Source organism: Oculina patagonica, chromosome 4, assembly GCF_052425735.1.
Source record: "Oculina patagonica isolate OP01 chromosome 4, crgOcupat, whole genome shotgun sequence".
NCBI lineage: Eukaryota > Metazoa > Cnidaria > Anthozoa > Scleractinia > Oculinidae > Oculina > Oculina patagonica.
In genome coordinates this window covers 47,723,381-47,743,377 of record NC_135761.1, presented here as the reverse complement: position 1 = coordinate 47,743,377, position 19,997 = coordinate 47,723,381, and the positions used below count along the sequence as shown (strand labels likewise).

At 40.4% G+C, this 19,997-nt stretch overlaps 1 protein-coding gene and 1 pseudogene across 2 annotated transcripts in view; both read right to left on the bottom strand.

The window, feature by feature from the left end:
• Positions 1 to 13,916, bottom strand: part of LOC144648536 (uncharacterized) — a 49,076-nt pseudogene extending 35,160 nt beyond the window's left edge. Inside the window, exons 1-4 of the transcript XR_013569707.1 lie at positions 13,815 to 13,916; positions 8,958 to 9,042; positions 8,057 to 8,382; positions 6,231 to 6,372 (exon numbers count right to left, since the gene is read on the bottom strand). The product of XR_013569707.1 is annotated as an uncharacterized LOC144648536 (transcript). The remainder of the gene's footprint in view (positions 1 to 6,230; positions 6,373 to 8,056; positions 8,383 to 8,957; positions 9,043 to 13,814) is intronic.
• On the bottom strand, positions 431 to 5,607 carry LOC144650354 (uncharacterized). Its single transcript, XM_078510007.1, is given in 2 exon segments — positions 431 to 4,190; positions 4,468 to 5,607. Coding segments are annotated over 2 exon segments (4,626 nt in total). The 3' UTR covers positions 431 to 704.
• Positions 13,917 to 19,997: the final 6,081 nt, after the last annotated feature.

Below are 19,997 nucleotides of genomic sequence, written 5' to 3'. Positions count from 1 at the left end.
GCGAGGTTCGTGTTGTTTACGGCTGAAGAACTTGAAATTTCTCTAGGGAGAAATACACAGACGGCGCAGGAAGCTCAGTGTTTTCAAACAAGTCGCCGTTAAACGATCCGAAATACTTCTGACACCATGTAACGTCTTGAGTACGCTATAAAAACGAAGAACACTTTGAATCCGTAAACAGCTTTTAATGGCGTCTCCCACATCTCAAAAAGCGGAAAGCATGGTTTGTGCACTCATGCATGACACCACGGGACTATGACGTATAATCGTTAAGCGGAAGTGAAATAAACAAGATACGTGACAATACTCAGGTTACATCATAGATCGTAGAGAAAAACCGAGCCACGGGCAAGGGTGCAATCAGTCATTTAAGGTAGCGAAATAACATGCGCCAGTAAATAAAGCAGAGGTAGATCGATGACACGATTCGTTACACAACTGGAACCTTTAATAAGCCTGAGCGATCACAGAACAAGTTGACACGAACGACAACACGAGGACCGAGCAAGAAGGACGCTTCTACGCATGCCTATTACTAACGTACCGCTGACCGGTACTGGCGCAACTTCCTTTTCTTCTTCCCTCAAACTTTACAAATGTGTAGCGAGCTAACCTTAGAGCTACATGCTAATTACAAACATGAACGGGTATTAAACTTGTAACAAAAACTATAAATTGTTCTATCTGCCTCTGTTTTTTTGTAGTTAGTTCGAGTCCAGAACAAAGTCATTGTAACGGGCTGGAGGACGTCGCACACGTGTGGATCTGCGGGGCGGGGGACTGGTTTCAGAGTCAGTGGCGGGGGAGTCTGTTACTGGATTGGGGTGGTTGTCTTCGCAGGGCTCCTGTCCACCATCAGGAAGGCTGTCATGAGGAAAATCTTGAGTTGCAGGTGTTGAGATTGCACTCGGTATGACAGGCGGAGATGGCGGGGAACGCACTGGCTGTGCTGGTGGGGCTTCATCGGAGGACGAGTCTACATCATCGTTAAAAGCGGATGGTCGGTAGTCTGCTACTTCAGATGGGACCCGGTAGCAATCTGAGGTTTTCACCCGGTAAGATGTGCTTCGTAGCTGAGAGCCGACAAACTTTCTGATGTTGCAGAAAGATCCGGTTACTTCTACAACCAAATAGCGATCGCGCGCTCTTGTCTTGTTGCGGTCTGAGTACAGGTAGACCAAGTCACCGACGGTGATGTGCTCAGCTGGACGGTTCTTTGCGATGGGGGCCTTAGCCTTCTCGCTGTGATGGTGGTTGGCAATACGTTGTTCGTGTTGCTGAACGATGAGGTTTTGGTCGTGCAGTGGTATCTGCTGGTTTGAGAATTGATCACGCTGTGTCCACATCTCCCTAGCAGAAAGGCCACGTGAGCGGATGCGTGCGTTAAGGGTGGCTGTTGCTACTGACAGGGTCACAGGGGACACAGGACCGCCTAGCGGGTCATGTCGGAGTAACTCATTTTCAACCTCTTGAACGGCCCTCTCGGCGACAGGGTTCTTGTTACGATTCTTGGCATTTCCAATCTCTATGGTGATTCTGTGGTGTTTCAGTAGTAGGTCTTCTGTTAGTGCCTTGAACCCTGATGCGGGGTCAGTGCGTATGACGGCTGACGGGCCGTCTAGCGGACGCATTTGGACACAAAGGCGGATTAGGGCATCACGTAGTGTGTTGTGTCGCTCATCCTCTAGCAGAGTCGTGGCTGTGAAGGAGGTCACGCACTCACGTAACACTAGTATGAGCTGTCTTGAGCGCTTGATAACATCTGCAGCGAACGGTACGCCAACGGCGTCAGGCGGAGGGGAAGATGACTGCTCCTCTCGCATTTTCGGAGTTTGGCGCAAGGCAGCACATTGGTGGCAGGCTTGAGTCACACGGTCAATGGCCTTGTCTATGTCCAGGGAATACAGGTAGCGCTTTGTTACAGCTTTGAGTTGATGACTGGATGGGTGACCGAGTTGGATGTGTAAAGCGGTTAGGAGTCCCTCTAGTACTTGTCGGGGGACAATAATGCATTCGCGGGTTGGTGCGAGAGGCTCGTTGCGCTTAACAACAAGCAAGCCATCCTTCGCGATGGTTGCTACGTTGAGGTACCTCTTAACATCCCTCAAGTTCGTTAGCTTTTTCGAAGGACGTGTTCCCTGTTGTAGGTGTGCACGAGTGCGTCGTAAATCAGGGCATTCGGCCTTCGTAGTCAACCAGGCGGTGCGGCTGGTGAATGGGAGGTGCTTGGTGCCACGAAGTATGTCTTGAGTAGATGTGTGTCTGACAACTGATTCTTGGGTGAGTTTCGTAAATGCGCAGACCTGGCAGGCTTCATCTTCACACGGGGCAGCATTATGGCTGGAGAAATCTGACGGCAGTATTGCAGAGCCGGATACGTGTCTTACAGAGGCTTGATATCGGCTCACAGTAGACAGGAAGGTAGACACACGGGGGCTTGCTGAGAACTCTCCTCGGCAAAGTTTTTCATATGCCTGTACACATGGTTTGCTGTCGGTCAGTATGCAGGCCTTATGATGAGACTGTATCAGGTAAGGGCTGAAGTGTTTAGTGGCAACGGCGATAGCTAACGCTTCCACCTCACATGGTAGCCACGCTGTCTGGGAGCCGCGTAGTTTGGCGCTGAAAAATCCTGCCACGCGTAGCTTGCCATCACGGGAGACATATAGGGTGGCGCCTATTCCAGGTTTCCGAACAGCTCCGTCTGTCACTATCCAGAGTTGGTCTGCAGGTCTGGGGAGGGAGATGGTGCGGGTATTGGATAGGGCTGTCTGGGCGTTATGGAATGATGCAGTGAGGTCATCTGTCCACTGGATCGTTTCGTTAGATTCACGGCCAGCAACAGTGTCGTCAAGTTTTGCAAGAAGTGTAGAGCATCCAGGAATGACACGGGAGAGCACCTTGAAAACTCCAATGAAGGACCGCATTCGGGCTACGGTGTCGGGTGCAGGGCATGAAGCAAGGGCGGCGATGCGGTGTGGGCTGGCACTTAAGGTGCCACAGTTCCAAACCCAGCCTAGTATTGTTGTGGATTGTGGGTTGATGACGGTCTTTGATGCGGAAAGGCGGAGATCGCATTTGTTGAGGGCTTGTAAGACTTTCGTCCAGTTCTGCAGGAGTTCTTCTGGGGAGTTGCCGCCACAATACAGATCGTCAGCGATTTTAGCAACGATGCCTTCCTGCAACAGGTCACCGAGCACTCGGCTCATGAGCTCTTCGAGGGCGGTCTCTGAACCTGGCATGCCCATGGCAGACCGGGCATACACACGCACACCTCGGAATGGTGTGGCGACGCCGCAATATTTCATAGAGTCACGTGAGAGTGGAATCTGGTAGAATGCGCTGGTCAGGTCTGTCGCGACAATGTGTTTCCACTGGGCAATAAGGCGTAAGGTGGAGTCGACATCGGGCATAAGAGAGGGCTGAGGCTTGCTGTAGCGACCAACGTCAGCAAATGCAGTGACTAGGCGGTAACCACCATTGGCTTTCTTGATGAGGAAAGACGGGTTTAGGTACTCAACTGCAACGTTGATGTCTTCGGGGCGTCTAAAGACACCCAATGTTTCTAGTTCGTCAAACTTCTGTTGCAGCTCCAGTAGCTGGTGACGGGCATACTGTGGCAGACGGCCTTTCCGTTGGGGGGGTTCCACAGGGCTCATGTTTACCCTGGCTTCGAACGGACCTGCTGAGCCATTGTAACCTTTTATGTTTGGGTCAAAGACGTGGTCGTACTCGTCCAGGAGTGAGGTAAATTTGGCTCTGATATCGCGAGGAAGTAAGTTCTCTGGATCGAGACACACGTTTGAAGAGAGTTTCGTGCTGGTCTGAAGGATAGGTGGCCTGGGTTGCGGGGTTGCTTGCAGCTGTGCGTTGTCGTCGCGGGCTTCCGGTGCGTACACAGTGCGCACCTGGCAGAAGTGTTCATTTCTCTTGAGGAAATGTGGCTCGGGAGAAAGGTTGGGGATGCGTATCTTTCCGGCGACGCTGGAGATGATGGCCGGGCTTGGCCACAGTTGGGAAGCTGTTAGCTTTCTTACGCTCGGCGCATCGGTCCGCGGTTCCAGTGCATACACAGAGTCGCGAGGTGCATCACTCGGTAGATCAACTTCAATGAATTCTCCGGGCCAGATAGTTGTGGACGAGGAAGGGGGAACGTAGCACTATGGCACGACGTGCGGCGGAGCTGACTACTACAGGTTGGTGCGACCCATAGTGGTGGATGGACCCGTCTCCGAGGATTACTTGGCGCTTGGCTGGGCGTACTGTAATATCGTTAGTTTCCATGAAGGGGGTCCCTGCTAGTACATCTACGTCGAGATCTTCAACGACAAGGCCTTCGAATGTAAACGTCCGATCTTCCCGGGTGAACGATAAGCGTGTCTCACCGACCACGTGTAGGGGAGATGAGCCATCTGCTTGGTGGACGGATTGAGAACTGGGCGTCACGCGGCAGCCAAGACGTTGGACGACGGTGTGACGAATCATGTTTCCCGTGGCGCCACTGTCAATGGTTATGCGCACTGGGTGGTGTGCATGAAACATATCAAGGTACGTTGACTGGCGAGTCTGTATGCGGAAGACATGAGTGTTGGGACTAGGACCAGGGTCGTCAGTGTCGCTGTCTGGTTCGTCTGCATAGGGTCTGGTATCAGGATCAGCGGGGTCATCGAAGATGTCAGCGATTTGTCTGGCCTTAGCTATGTACCTGCGATCCTGTTCCGGAAGGAAACTGCACTCGCTAAGCAAATGGCCACTCTCTGGACGGTTAGCTTGTTTACATAGTGGGCAAGACTTGGATGGACGGTTGGGTCGTGTGCTCACCTTGTACTGATTGTACTGAGATCGGTTGCCACTGGGTTTGCGATAACTACTAACCGCGGTGCGCATGATCTTAGCGTCGTTGGCGGGGCGTATCTCATCGAGTAGGGAAGTGAGGGCCTGAGATATTTCTGGCTTTATGGATGCTAGAGTTCGTGATCGTAATTCGGTGCCATATCTTTGTTTCACTAACTTAGGCAATTCGGGGTGGATTAGTCTGAGCCAGGTCAGTACGATGAAATTTTCCAGTGTAGGAGTTAGTTCTTCATCCTCAGTGGTTACATCACCGTGGTGGGAAAGGCTGTGAGCGTGGAGTAAAGTGTCCTCCACGAAGGCCATTAGTCTCTGGAAGAGGTCTTCAGGCCGTTCGTCAGCTTCCAGATGAAGGTTTGCAAAATCGAGGAAGTGAGCTCCAGTGATTTGGAAGCCAAAATGCTCGCGAATCATGTTCCAAACAGACTGAATGGAGGTCGAATTCTTTAATAAGGTGCTCCTCGATATAACGGGGCAATAGTTGGCTATCTGTCCGAGCATTAGTTCCAAAAAATTAACTTTCTGGCGAGCTGTTTTACGTCTGGAAAGCGGTACTGTTTCTCCGTCATCGGTAAAACCGCGTAGGGGCTGGGCCCTAGTCTTCTTTGCCCAAGTGGCGCCGTCGGCGAGAAATGGAGCGAAGTTAGTGTCGAGTGACAGAGTATAAACCAGATTTTGCCTCCAATTCTCGAAGCTGTTGATCGTCTCGTTCTTCGAGAGGCTCCACTGTTTCGGAGCCCGTGTAGTGGTTCCCATGGTTGTGTACTGGCTGTACGATGGAATCGTGCTTGGACGACGAGAATGTTCGAAGTATCGACGTACCTGAGTGAAACGAGTAGCTTTGCCTTGAAATTATCGTCTAATGCGCCGATTTTTTGGCGTAAGTTCGAGGACGCTGCCACCACGCCAGTAAATAAACGCTGACCGGTACTGGCGATGGCTATGATCTTTATCAGCTGGGAAAATAATAAGCTATTTTATAATTGAATGGTGTACGGTTTATCTGACAGCCCTGACCTACCAGACATTTAAGTGCCAAACATGGGTCATGGGATAAAGCAAGAAGTGTCAATAAACTGGCAGCCTATATGGCTTCAGCTGTTAGACAAAAACGCTTAAATGAACAACCTAAAGCCGCAAGCACCAGCTTCTTAGGTTTCAGGTAAGCAGGTCCCACTGCATAACTTGAAATCACCGAGCGTAAAATTCGCCATCTGGTCAACTGAGCAAAATATGCCAAAACTATCAGCTATAAGTATTAAACAAAGTCATTTTTTTTTGCGCGAAATGTTGAAATAATCAAGGGTCATCCACCTCAATAAGTCTCAATTTCTCTTAAATCTCTGATTAAACTAACATCAATTTAATGATACACATACCATTTCTACAGCCATACACCTCCGCCCTCATAGAAGTATGTGACTCGTAGCTCTTAGGATGGAACCGAATGAGCCGAGCATTGAATGGTGTTACAAGCAGATGTTCGACAACTGTGTTTCTGTCATTGTTGCCGGGAAAAACCTGAAGGCAATAATTTAAATAGATAATTTCAGCATTTATATATTTTTTATTTTATATTTTCATCAACTATAAATTCCTAGCAATTAACAATACTACCGTTGTACTTGAACACCAAAAATAGGATCAGAGCTTGTTTTAACATTCAGAACACTAACACTCACTGGGAAATAGTATATTTCTTTTATGCCCCTACCAATTATAGGAGGCTATGGGTAGGGGAGAAGGCCAAAAGCTTAACGTCCGTTCATAACTCTGATCATCAGAGCTGTGAAGAATTTCTTTACGCAAAGGCAGCACAATTTTTCCAGGTGTTTTATGCTTATAAAAGGAAGAGGCAGCTCTCATATTCTTGGTTTTCATGTTACGTCATAAAATTCTGAAATCAAAATTCACTAGGCCTGCTAAATTTTCGTTGACATTAGGCGAAAGGTTAACTAAAAATATATCTTTTTGCAAATTTCCAGGTCGATAGTGTCATTCGTTTTTAAAACAGAGCATTTTAAATATTTGAGTTCTCCGCCGTATGTGACATCAAGCTGAGTGCCGTGACAAAGCTGTTTTGTTTGAAAAAAGGCCTTTCCTTTCCATTTTGAGCAGATTGAACATTTCAGTTATAATAAGTGGTGTTTATGTGAAAGTGTACTAGCTCTTAAGCCAAGGATAGCCGCTGTTGTAAACAGAATTGAGTTCCAGATGGTTTCTCTGACATCACGGCGGCCATATTTGTGTCCCTCGGAAGGACACAGTTATGGCATCTCCATACTAAGCTTTATAAATTTGCGTGGAAAGGTTCGGCAAATAACTCGCGAACGGTGCACCGCACAGACCTGAAACTTGGAGAAATTGTTTATCTATTTATCGTCTATAATATTTGAAATTCATAGCTTCTGTAGTTGAATGGTTTCGAATTTATTTTTTGATTGCGTGACAGTGAAAACCAGCAATTGTTATATGCATTTTGATTGTTGCCTTCCTTCTTTATAGTTAATAATTTTCTAGTTTTATTAGTAAAATATCATGTAGTTTAGTCTGCCAAATTACAGTTATCATATATATATATAGAAACATACACGTAATCAAAACATGGAAAAAATAACAGATTAATTTCTATAAGATGAATAAGTTGACGTTAATGACGTCGATAAACCAGCCAAAACATTTTGTCTACTTCCATACTGCATATCAATAGCAATGTATGCATACTACAGTTGTATTAATACACCATAATGTATTGAATCCTGTAACAGATCAGTGCGTCATCAGATCAGTCTCTCAGCTGGCAACTGGAAATATCTAGCGCTTCTAGCAAAGCTTCACCAAATGTGTTGTTTTTCTCTCGAGTTAACCTTGCCTGTGCTGCACCATACAATTGTATGTAAATTTGTTCCTTAATTTAAATTTAGCTCCTAAATGTTTCAAGGTCACACGCCTGTTCTAGTAAATGGTGAGACTTCTGTTTCAGCTCATGGCGAGACATTCATTCTTAGTTCATGGTGAGACGTCTGTTCTAATTTTAAAATCTTTGCACTAGCAAAAATTACCATTTTTTCTAAAACCACAACTATTAAACTATTTCAAGAAATTTTAATTTTATGTAAATTTCTCTTATAGGTAGACTTGGTGCGTAGCAAGCTCATTTAAATAAACTTAAAGAGTTATATTATTAAAAGCGATTTTTCCTTACCCATGTTACACTGTTTTCCTTGTACTCAGCCCAGTGCATCCCGTCCACACTGTAAGAGAGAGTGTACTTCGTTACCCAATGGTTAGCGCCTTGCTGTCCTTGTGTGGCCACTTTAGTCACGTGTACCAGCTCCCCAAAGTCTATTTGTAGCCATTGTTTGCCGTCATTGGTTTTTGCTCCCCAAGCTCCATATCCTTTGCTATCAGAATGTATGTTTAATCTCGAACGTGCTGGACCATATTTGCCACTGTGACTGGAAGAAGCAGAAAATGCGCCATCTGGCACGTGACCATTTTCCAAACCAAGAGGAAGGGCACAGCGGTAAACTGAAAAAAATATTGCTTCTTATTGGTATCATTGAAATAAATTGACAAAAACTGTGAAACAATATTTCTTTACTTTAAAGTAAAACAAAAAGCTAGCTTTACCAAAAAAAAGTCTCAGATTACGCTGATTTTCTTTAAGTAGCAATCATATGTGAACTTATTTCCATAGCATAAAAAATATATATCACATAATAACGAATTGTCTGAGATTATGGTTGAAAATAATTACTATGATGAAGTTGAAATAGTATTTACCTCGTTTTTTTCTATTATATATCACTGTCGTAATAATTCTAGTTAAGAAAATGTTAACATCATCATTCTATTATGAAGGCTTTTCTAAAACTACTGTTAAGTGAGCAGTGAGAAAAACTAAAACGAAGCAGAATTGAAAAACTGACTGCAGGTATACATTTTACGTTCACTGCATATAAAATGTAAGGTAAGGCAAATATCTAATTTACATGAAGATTCCTAGGTCAAGTAAAAGGTTGCAGTCTGATATTATGTGTTCACAAATTGCTACATATAACCTGAAGTTCAGAAAATCAGATCTGCACTCTCAGGCGGCTTACCTAACAAAGGGTTGGTATAAATACTTCTTTTCTGAAGTGAAAACTGCTTGCCTGGTTGGTGGTTTTCATCAGTGATGCTATGAAACTGAAAAATAAGAAAGAGAGAGAAAGGACGCTTGGTGAGTGAATTGTGAATAATTGGGGTAAATTTTCCCACTTTTTGGCCTTTCAATAAAAGGTTAAGAAATTTGACTCCCTTAAATTCTTCCTTAATAACCGGTTACATTGTTTACGCGTGTTTCATAAGTAGCAAGAGCTATGTGTTTTCAGTGACTGATGGATCGTTCAAACTAAAAACTAACGTCTGCCAAATTCACAGAATTGCTAAATGCAGGAGAAATATTTTTTTTTTGTAATTAGAGGTCAAGTTATTTTTTGTTTTGCAACATTTGATGAGGATGTACAAGAAAGACACCATGGAAATTTAACGGCATTATGGAAAAAGATAATGTCATTGGATGGACATATTGAAATATTACGTTTTGCACTAAAGTTCAAACAAAATTTTTTTGTTTGAGCGCGGTTTAATATTTTGTTGCGTAATATCAAGAAATTTAGTATCATTAAAAAGATGCAACCTCCTAAGCTTCAAAGAGGGTCCTGTAGAGGAGGGGGGGGGGGGGGGGCAGTGTTTAAAATCCCATTTCCCAGCCCAAATTTTGCCCAAATCCCATTTCCAAGCCTATTATATTCCCGACCGCCCAAATCCCAGTCCCTGTTCCATTGTTTTTTGTTTCAGATTCCCAGTAAGGCTCGATTTCCAGCCGTTCTGGGAGTCCGGTGTGTCATCCTCCTCCCAACGAACGTTTGGTGTGGGGCATGCGCAAGGTACGAGGGCTCACAAAACGGCTGGAAATCGAGCCTTATTCCAAACCACATACCCAAATACCATTTTCCCAGTGAAAATTTGCCCAAATCCCATTTACCAGTTTACTCCTTCATGCCCCTCTTTAAAAATAGAAAAAATGTTCCTGTAGTAGGTTGACTTCCTCAAATGGAGATGCTTTTAACAACTGTTGCTTGAGTGAGCAAACTTTGAAAGCTTCTAGCTTGAGTAACGCCAAAGCCAAGAGAGACTACCGGTATGCTTCTTTCCAGAATTTTTTTTTGCCCCGGCCAATGAAATTTATTCTGATGAAACTTAATTCCTATTTTTTTTTCGTGACAGAAATTAACCTCGTTTTAAGTCAAAATGCGTATCAACCTGTACTTACTTACTTACTTATGGCCAAAGCCCTAAGTGGGCATAGGGCCGGTACTAGGGCCGGTATCAACCTGTACAATTGCACAGAAATTATTCCTCAAATCTCAAAACAATTTTATAAAAATAAAGGACTCATGTATATTGAGCCAAACTGGTTTCTGAAAATTGACCTGTCTAAATACAAGTGTATCTTGTTGACATAGCACTTTAATAAGGCTACTTCATAAGTTCTCTTTTACACTGTACCCGAAGCCATTCAATATATAAATTGTCTTCATGGTTTCTACACATTTCGTACAATACTAGCTGTTTCAAGACAATGTCTGTTTGGTGATCATTTCGGTAATTCGCATGGCCGGCCTGTATGATTCAGATATGACATCATGATATCATGTGTAAAAATTAAATTGAAAAGTTTAAAATACATTCGTAGTGTATTATCACAGAGATTAACAGCACTTGAATTACAAAAGGCATCATAACATTTTTTTCTAATTGTATCAAGTTATACTAAAAATCCATCTCATTCGGTCAAGTAATATAAATTAACTTGAATTTTCAAACAAATAATTTTTTTCCAATGTACTCTAAACATTTTCGTCTCTTAAAATTGAAACAAAAATATTGAAAATTTGCTATGCAAAAGCGATCATAATCATTAAATTGAGATTTATTTTGACACAACAGGGCAGTATTTTAGACCTACGCCCTCCCCTATTCAATGAAGTGCCTAAGCAAAAAATTGAGGAAACATCATCATAAAACCAACGTTTATATTAGGGGTTAAGGGTTTCAGGTTATGTTTTTCGTGAAAGAGCTTCCAAACAATGGAGACAGCAACGAAACTGTTTGACAAAACAGTGAGCCACTATGAGGAAGAAAGCTAAAGAAAACAACGCCTGTCAGGTGTTACTTAAATACTACAGGTTTGACGTTATGGCAATGAAATTGATAAAACATTCGTAATTGTGATTGGCAAGATCTTCATGTAAACAATTAGATTATAAATCGAATGACACCTGACCAATATTGTCAGCTAATGATTAGGGAAACTGTGTCACACAAGGAAGCAACATGGCTGTTTTCAGTACTTTAGAAGGAAAACTTACGCGTTGTAGGTTAAAACAAATATGTGTGCCCATGAACGTTTTAAAACAAAATTTTAATAGTATAAATTACTTTTCACTAGTAGTTCTTGAAATATAGTAATTAATGTCGTGTCACATTAAGTCTTTGAAAGCGGGAACATTTCCAACTGTCTTCTTAGTCGTCACAAAACTGGGACACTAATTAGTTAATTTGATGCTAACTTAGTCAGCAAGAGTTATCGTCCAAACTAGTCATGAAAATTTCATTGAGATGCTAACCTAAAAGTCTGAGGACTTAAAACGAAGTCATTGCCTAGATTGAAAAATGCGCAGGTGAAAAAAGAACAAGCTATTTAAAATATACGATATATACAGTGAAACACATCTAAGATTTGTGATGTTATTTTATTAAGCTTTGTTGTATCCATCTTCCTGTTTGCAGGGGGAGGAGAAGAACCTGGGTCAATACGCCAAACAACAAATAGGATGCCCCCTCACCCCCCCCCCCCTCCTACCGTGTAAACAGTCTATTTCATGTTCTGACTTGTTACAAATATTACTTCGCAATTCTTGGCGAGGAAACATGCCTTGATAAAATTAAGCAAAGGAGACATTTTGTGATTTCGGTTACGGTATTTTTCTTTCTGTAAAGAATTGTTTTCTGAAATATAAACGCCACAAAACCATATAAAAAGAAAATCTTGTCAAGAAAGTTATCTAAAGGAAGGGAATAAGAAAAAACAAGCATTCAAGACTACAAACTCTGAAACGGCGCCAGGAATGATCCCATTAATCCATATTTCAGTTTTATTAACTATTACTCGCAAGATAAAAAGGTGGATGTTTTATCGAGTGATGATTCTGAACTTTGTACAATACAGAAAGTCTACTAGAATAACTGCCATCTTTCTTTCCATCTATCTTTCTAATTTTCAGCTGAATGCACAACCTAAGCTAAAATACTCTCTTCTTGGGACATTTTAGCTGATAAAACTAATAACACACATTTATTTTATAAGCAGAAAAATGACGGGGACTTATCAAAACTTCTCTTTTCACGTTACTATATTTTGATTCGATTTGAACCCAAATTTCACGTTGCGCCTCATTTATCTTCTTCTTTAACAATTAAACCATTGAATTTTTGTGCTCCAGTTTCATGTGTGAAAGAAAGCTTGCGATGCGAATCCTTTTGCACAATTTTGTTGGACAAAAAAAAAAATAGCAAAACGCACAATATGAAGAAAATCATACCTTTGAAGAAGTTTCTTCTGCTTGAGACAGCAATATCACTGATGCGATGAGAGAAATCTTAACCAAGAAAAAAGTCATCCTAAAAGTTATCTTTGAAGTCCTTTCCTTAACAGAAACTCGAGGGAATGACGAAGGTTTCCGGAGAAGAACATCACTTTGAATGAATTATCCTATTGTCTTGGAAAACTCGAAAAATCTCGTACAATATTTGCAGTCCTATTGCTTTAGAAAGTACACAACAAATGACTGAGGGATAGAAGGGTAGGAATAGAATGTCAGGGGAGTGAGGAATATACCTCAAGACATGTCAAGGAACACAAATGATTAAAAGGTAGTTGTTTTGAATCCCTAAAAAATTAACAACTGATTTAGTCTGATTGCGGTTTTTACATTTCGGTAGGATTCTTTCTACACTAGTAAGAAACAAAAATGCGCAGATGAAAAAAAAAATAACAAGCTATTTTTATACCAATACAAATAGAAACATGTTTGAGTATTTTTATAAGATTTGCGAAGTTTTTTATTAGGCTTTTTTGTTTGTGTCCATCTTTTTGTCTTCAGGGGGAAGGAGAGGACCCTGGGTCAACACGCCAAACAACAAACAGGACGATCACCACCCCCCCCCCCCCCCTTTCCTCTCTCCCGAATAAACAATGCATTTCATGTCCTTACTTGTTACAAATTTTACATCACTATTCTTTGAGAGGAAACGTGATTTTACAAAATTGAGCAAAAGAAAAAGTTTTCGGATTTTAAGTGTTTTTCTTTTTTTTGAAAAGCGTTTTCTGAACTTTAAATGCCTCCGGCAAAACGAAATAACTTAACTAGAAACAAAACCTCATCAAGAAAGTTAACTGAAGGAAGCAAATAAAGAGTAACATGAATTCTACGCTACAAACACTGAAAATCCTAAAATGGCGCCAGAAATGATCCCTAAAATTCAAATATTATTATATTTTACTTTTACTCACAAGATAAACGTTGGATGATTTATCGAGATGATGACTCTGTAATCCGTACAATACAGAATTTATACTAGGATTATCTTAATTTTATCTTTCTCTCTTTCAGCTGAATGCACAACCGAAGCAGAAAAATTCTCTTCTTGAGACCTTTTTAGCTGATAAAACTAATAACACAAATATCTTTTTTTGCAGAGAAATGCGGGGGACTGATCAAAACTTCTCTTTTCGCGTTGCGATATATTTTTTCGATTTGAACCTAAAGTTCACGTGATCCAGTTTTAGGGTGAAAGAAAGCTAGACAAAAGCTTAGACAAAAAAACATAGAAGAAAATGAAGAAAATCATACCTTTGAAGAAGTTTCTTCTGCTTGAGAAAGCAATATCACCGATGCGAAGATAAAAATCTTAACCAAGAAAAAAGTCATCCTGAAAGTCTTCGAAGTCCTTTCTTTAACAGAAACTTGAGGGAATGACAAAGGTCTTCGGAGAAGAACATCACTTTGAATGAATTATCCTATTGTCTTGGAAAACTCGAAAAATCTCGCACATTATTTGCTGTTCTATTGTTTTTGAAAGTACACACAACAAATGACCGAGGGATAGAAGGGTAGGAAAAGAAGATCAGGGGAGTGGGGAATATACCTCAAGGCATGTCAAGGAACACGTAGGTAGTTGTTTTGAATCCCTAAAGATATTACAGTTGATTTGGTCAGATTGCAGTCTTTACATATTAGTAGGATTCTTTCCACACTAATAGCAAACGAATCACTGTGTTTTAAATGGAATTAATTTCAGCGAAAAAGTTGTCAACAGCAACCCTTCCCCTCTAAGTTCGATGGTAAATATATTCTATACTCTCACACTTTAATACCGTTATTAGTTTTGGAGACACGTTGCTCTGGAGCGAATACTTTTCCATAAAGTCCACAGCCATGTATAACAAAGGTAATGTTTGTCAGCTTTCAAAAAATAAGGAAGCTCTTTATGATATCATCGTAAAAAACCGCCGTGGTTGCCATGTAAACAGTACATTGGCTGATTTGTATTAATCAATTTCCTGATACTGACATGGCGTGACATCAAAATGGTCAAAAATGTAATAGCAGTCACTCGTGACCCAGCGAATTAAACTGACAGTGAAATAATTTTTTATGGCTTAGTAATAGTTACGGAATTAATTGGACGTTCAGTCAAACCGCACCTCGTTTCCACGCAAATGAAACTGTTTCCGTTGTAACGAAGTAGCTTGAAGCAGTGGATGTAACGGCCTGTACAGAATGATTATTGTTACCCACTAAAAAGTAAATATTTTTTTGCTAACTTCACAGTATATTGCGTGACTTTGTTTTGCATTGGAGGGAAGTTTATTTAACCATGCATTTGTGTTAACGCATCCATTAAATTAACTTCGATCGCTAATGTTGAATCAATACAGAAAAAAGTGAAAGTTCGTTCCCCAAGAAAGTTTGTTGGTCTGTTAATATTAGTAAAATAATGAAGAACTAAAGAATAGTCGTTTATTTGCTAAAATGGTAAAAAAGTAATAAGATGATCGAAAATAAAAAAAATATAGATTCTTCCGTTTAGCACAATATGATAGAAGGAACTGTCTACAAAATTGGCGAAAACCATCGTCAAAACAAACAGGAACCGAATTGATGTGTTTGATTAAATCGATATTAACATAATTATGCGCAATTCCTTGGTTACTTAGAAAAAAAATAATTTAAAAAAAATAAATGTGTCTCTAGTGGTCATGCACTTAGCTTCATATCTCAACGAGATAGCTAGTTTGAAGTAAATGTAGGCTCAATAAAATAGGTCGCTCGAAAATTTTTGTTACAGAAATGATTTCAGTTGAACTAAAATTGATGATTGTACGTTCAAGGAAACTCACAGTATCGTTACAAGATCCGCGATTGAAATCTCTACCTTCAGCGATTGCGCTATGTCAGTAAACATCCGTAAAATTCTGAATTCTAATTTAAGATATTTCTGGTTTTCTGAAACATCAAAAATGAATATTTCTGTCCCTGATATAGTTCCTAAAATTAATCTTGCTCTCGTACGTTTTTTCGCCTACACTGTTTCGATACTTCCCGGATGATAGTAGTTCCCCGATTATTGTTTATAGAAGATTTTCAACGGCGCAGGTTAAATGAGTTAGAGTCCATTTGGATAAGTAAGTTGCGCACTAGTGAACCTGATGGCCTTAATAGGGTTGATCCGTGTGCATTACGCACCGGCGTTAAATAATTTTATAAATATCTCGACACACCCTACCTGTACTGTAATATCATGTTACTGGTCGTTGCCATTTCAAATGTTACTACACTGAAGAGGACCGTTATGGTCGAAAGGCCTATGTAGTTTATTAAAATCGTAGCTGTGTGGCGATACACAATTTGTTCTTTTTAGTATACAGGTTAAACACTGACTTTTAAATGAGTGTCCGAAAATTACAGTGCAAATGTGATGATACAACTAAGGGCCAAAGGTCTTTTCTGGCAAAATACGTTTGCTCAAACGAGGTTTCGTTATATCGGGGTTCTTTTCAAAATATTTTATTATTACTGGGGCGAAAAATAATTTATTTTACCGAAAACATGGTTATGTAGAGGTTCGGAGGTTCCATTGTAGTTGCGATGATACGCCAACTTAAATTTGACCTTCTTACACTGGCGACTACTGGTACATTTGTGCTGTATCACAAACCTATTATTCATAATTCATCAAATACTTATATGCGAACACAAATTAAATTCCAACACAGAAAGGTTCTCAGATAAGCCTTTCGTCATCATTCAGAAAACTGTATGACTTGGAATATATAGACGTTATTCAGAGAAACCGCTTTTGTTGGTTTTCGTTCTCTTCTGAAAATGGACAACCAAACTGTAATGAAATAATCTTACAGTGTGATGTAAAGGGGTGCCCTTGTAGTTTTAATTTCGGCTAATCAATAAAAAGCTACGTACCTTAATAGAAACTGCGCGACGAAGCGATGTCACCTATGACGGAAACACGAACCAAATCTTCACAACGAAACAAGCCATTCAACATTATTAACGATCTCTGTAAAGTATCTTCGGGAAGAAAAGTTGAGGACGAAACTGTAATTTCTCCATAACTGAAAAAGCAACTATGGATTAATGAGGTCATTGTTGTTTTAAGAATACAACAAGAAAGTTTTCGTATTATTTATAGACATACTGATCTTGAGCGTTCACTCGACAAAAATATCTTTAGCACATTCAATAAGAAAACAATTTTTGGACGCTTAACTAAATGAGAGTTCTATTTTTGATGAAATATCGACGGATTCATTCTTCGCGAGGATTTTTTGCCGGATTCCAAAATAACATTGCTTATTAACAATGTGTTTATTTTGGCGCAAACGCTAGATCGCGGAAGCCGGAGCAAGGTTGACAGTATCTGATTGCGCGCACATGTAATCCCGAAAAAAAAGTGTGGTGCGCGCGAAAGTAAAACCAAATTAAACGACCAAAGTCAAGAAACATGGGCAATCAACTTGAAATCACGCTTTACATCTAAATTGTAAATTGATAATAGTATTCGTTTTACGCTATGTCTTTCACTAAAATGTCAAAGTTGTAGTCAAACTTTGCTTTTCTGTTTATTCAATCCTGCGTCTCGTCAGAAGCTTCGAAGAAGCTGTCGTGAGAGATTTTTTGCCGCTCAAAACCAAACGAAAAGTATTGTCGTAAATCTATTGTTGCAAATAAATTCGGCGATTTCATTCAAGTCCTACTCAGTAAGCAAGGGTTGAGCTACATGAAGCTTATAAAAAAGGTTCATGAAAACATTTATACTGACACATTTACGCTGTAGAGTAAACAGACTGATACTGAATATTAACAACTAGCCACGCGACAACCGTGTTTTTTGTTTATATTCGTTTTTCTCTTATCTTCGATAACATTTAAAATATAATTTTCAACTTTAGCCAATTTTCGTGGATGCAGTGCCGGTATAATGCCAATAATCGCTGTGAGCTCACAGCCTTAACAGATTTTAGAAAGTCCTATAACATTGACTGAATCTTCAAAACGATCCCATTTGTTTTCTTTTTGGTTGCAGCGCTGAATTCAAATCCAGGAGAAATATAAGACGAAGTTAAACTTTTGTTTCATGCATATATACTCTGAATTCATGACTTTAAGGCTCCATGCTGTTAAACTGATACAATTTGCGTCAGTTCCCAAATGCTGTGACATTTGTAAACATACTGATAACCGGCAAAACAAACACTTTATTAATACCTCAATTTAAAGATGAAAATTCTCAGCAAAACAGGCAATTTCGTTTCCAGTTCTCAAATCCAAGGTACGTAAAGCAAAGCGTAAATGGAAAATGAAAGCAAATGCCACTGAAAAAAGATTGTAAAACATGCGGAAAGAGTAAACATTGTCAAATTAGCAGAATTAGTGAATAATAAAGATGGTAAATTTTAAGCTCGGTAATAAATAATGAAGATGTAGTATTCAACATGACACGAGCATGGGACAAATAAAAATTCTGAGTCCCCGACGGGAATCGAACCCATGGCCTCCCAGATACCGGTTGGGCACACAAACCAACTGAGCTACGAGAGACTCGCTGTGAGCTGGGCCATTTTACTAGGTTGATAAGTGTCATGTTGAATACTCCATCTTCATTGTCAAATTATATTATAATTAAGTTATTATTAGTAGCGGAGCTCCCACGCGCCGAAGGCGCGCAAGCAGAGCATCCATAGGCAGGCAAATGGTATCCTATCGAACCGAGAAATTTTGGGAGTCGCCTACGTCCGTACGTACGTACACCCGTACGCACGGATTAGGCCTGGGGACGAGGTTGCCCGCGCGTGGCTAAAGAAAAGTAAGGAAATTACAAACAGCAAATAAAGCTCGCAAGGCAAGACAAAATGTACACAAGGGGTAAAATTACACAGCGATACTACACAGCAAAATATCTGAGAGGTTTATTATCCAACTGCTCTTTTTTGTTAGTCTTTTTTCATGTGTGAGTGTTATGTATCGAAGCCTTTACGCCAAAAAAAAAACAATATGGCTCGATGGCTCTCGTCCGATCGCTACACGGTTAAATTCAATTTATTGGTCTCTGGTCGCATTTTTCGTAACCGTAAAACGAGCAATTGACGTTATCTCCTATCGACTGGATAATGTGGACGTTTCAGTTTGATCTAAACGAAGTAATGTTATGAAAACGCGGGAAAATGTCTTGCGCGGTGTTCAAGGCTGAACACCGCGCGGTGTGTAGGCTGAATGAAACCGAGAGTATAAAAAAGAACGACAGAGAATCGAGAACTTTCTTACCGTAATATTTCTCGCACGATGTCCTCAAAAGTCACCTATATTCCGTGAAATTGTAGATAAAGAAAGAGGTGTACGATGAGATCCGGAATAATTGCGAATGATATTCCTTGTGCACGTCCAGTTTGCTAGTTTCTGTTGTTTGCGGATGAATCTTCGGCCGTCAACATCAAGAATACAACAACTTTAGCAATGATCGTGTAAAACCGAAGCTAAACACTGCATGCATCAAGTCCGCTGAAGAAAGATACAGGAACCTGATGCAAGGTAATAACCTGTACTGAATTGCTGAGCCTGATTTTATGACAGAAAATTTCATGAAGTTTATAAACTTAAGCTTACTTTCTAAGCGCAGTTTCGATAGATTCTGTGTCGGTAAAGTTTAGATCTTTCCTTAACTTAAGCAATATACTTTGCCCCTTTAAGTCGCTTTAACTGTAACTTGTAGTACATTTAAGCTTACGCTTACATGTCAGTTCATTTTTTTGTTCCCCTGAGTTGGTTTTATTTGCTATGGATTTACCCATTATCTATTGCCGTAAGTTGATTTTCTTTGGCCGTCAATTAAGTCGAATTCCAATCCCTTGCCGTGAGAGTTTATTTCTTATTGCTGTGAGTTTATTCCGACTTTCAGCCTACATTTTCTCGGCGGAAGAAATTCATACAGTATAAGTGACGTTTTTCGAAGTGCTAAACGACGACAAAGCAAAAAGCTCGAACAAAATAAATTTATTTAAACTAAACTGGCTCTGAAAAACATGTTTACCCCATCTCAGGCTCGAGCGCGAGGTGAAAAATATAAACGGACTCATATTTTTTAAAGTAGTTCAAACATTTTTTTTGCTTTAGTGTAGTCCACTTTTACACTGAATAATTACACTGAATAGAGATGATTTAGTGTACGTTTAAATTTGTTTAAATTTTGCACACGGTAAAAAATAAAAGATAAGTTTAAAATTTGCGTACGTGACTGAGCAACCCTTTTCAGTACGCCGATGTTAAGACAAATACAGAAAGAAAAGTAAGACGGGAATATGCCTGCTTTTTTCTATTCTTAGAAAGCAGACAATAAACTCTTAATTAATTTTTAGGCCATGAGTTTTATTAAAGCAAAACGATAAGAGGATCGTAAAATTATTTACTATTCTTTAGAAAGGAGAGAATAAACTCTTAATTAATTTTTTGTCCATTAGT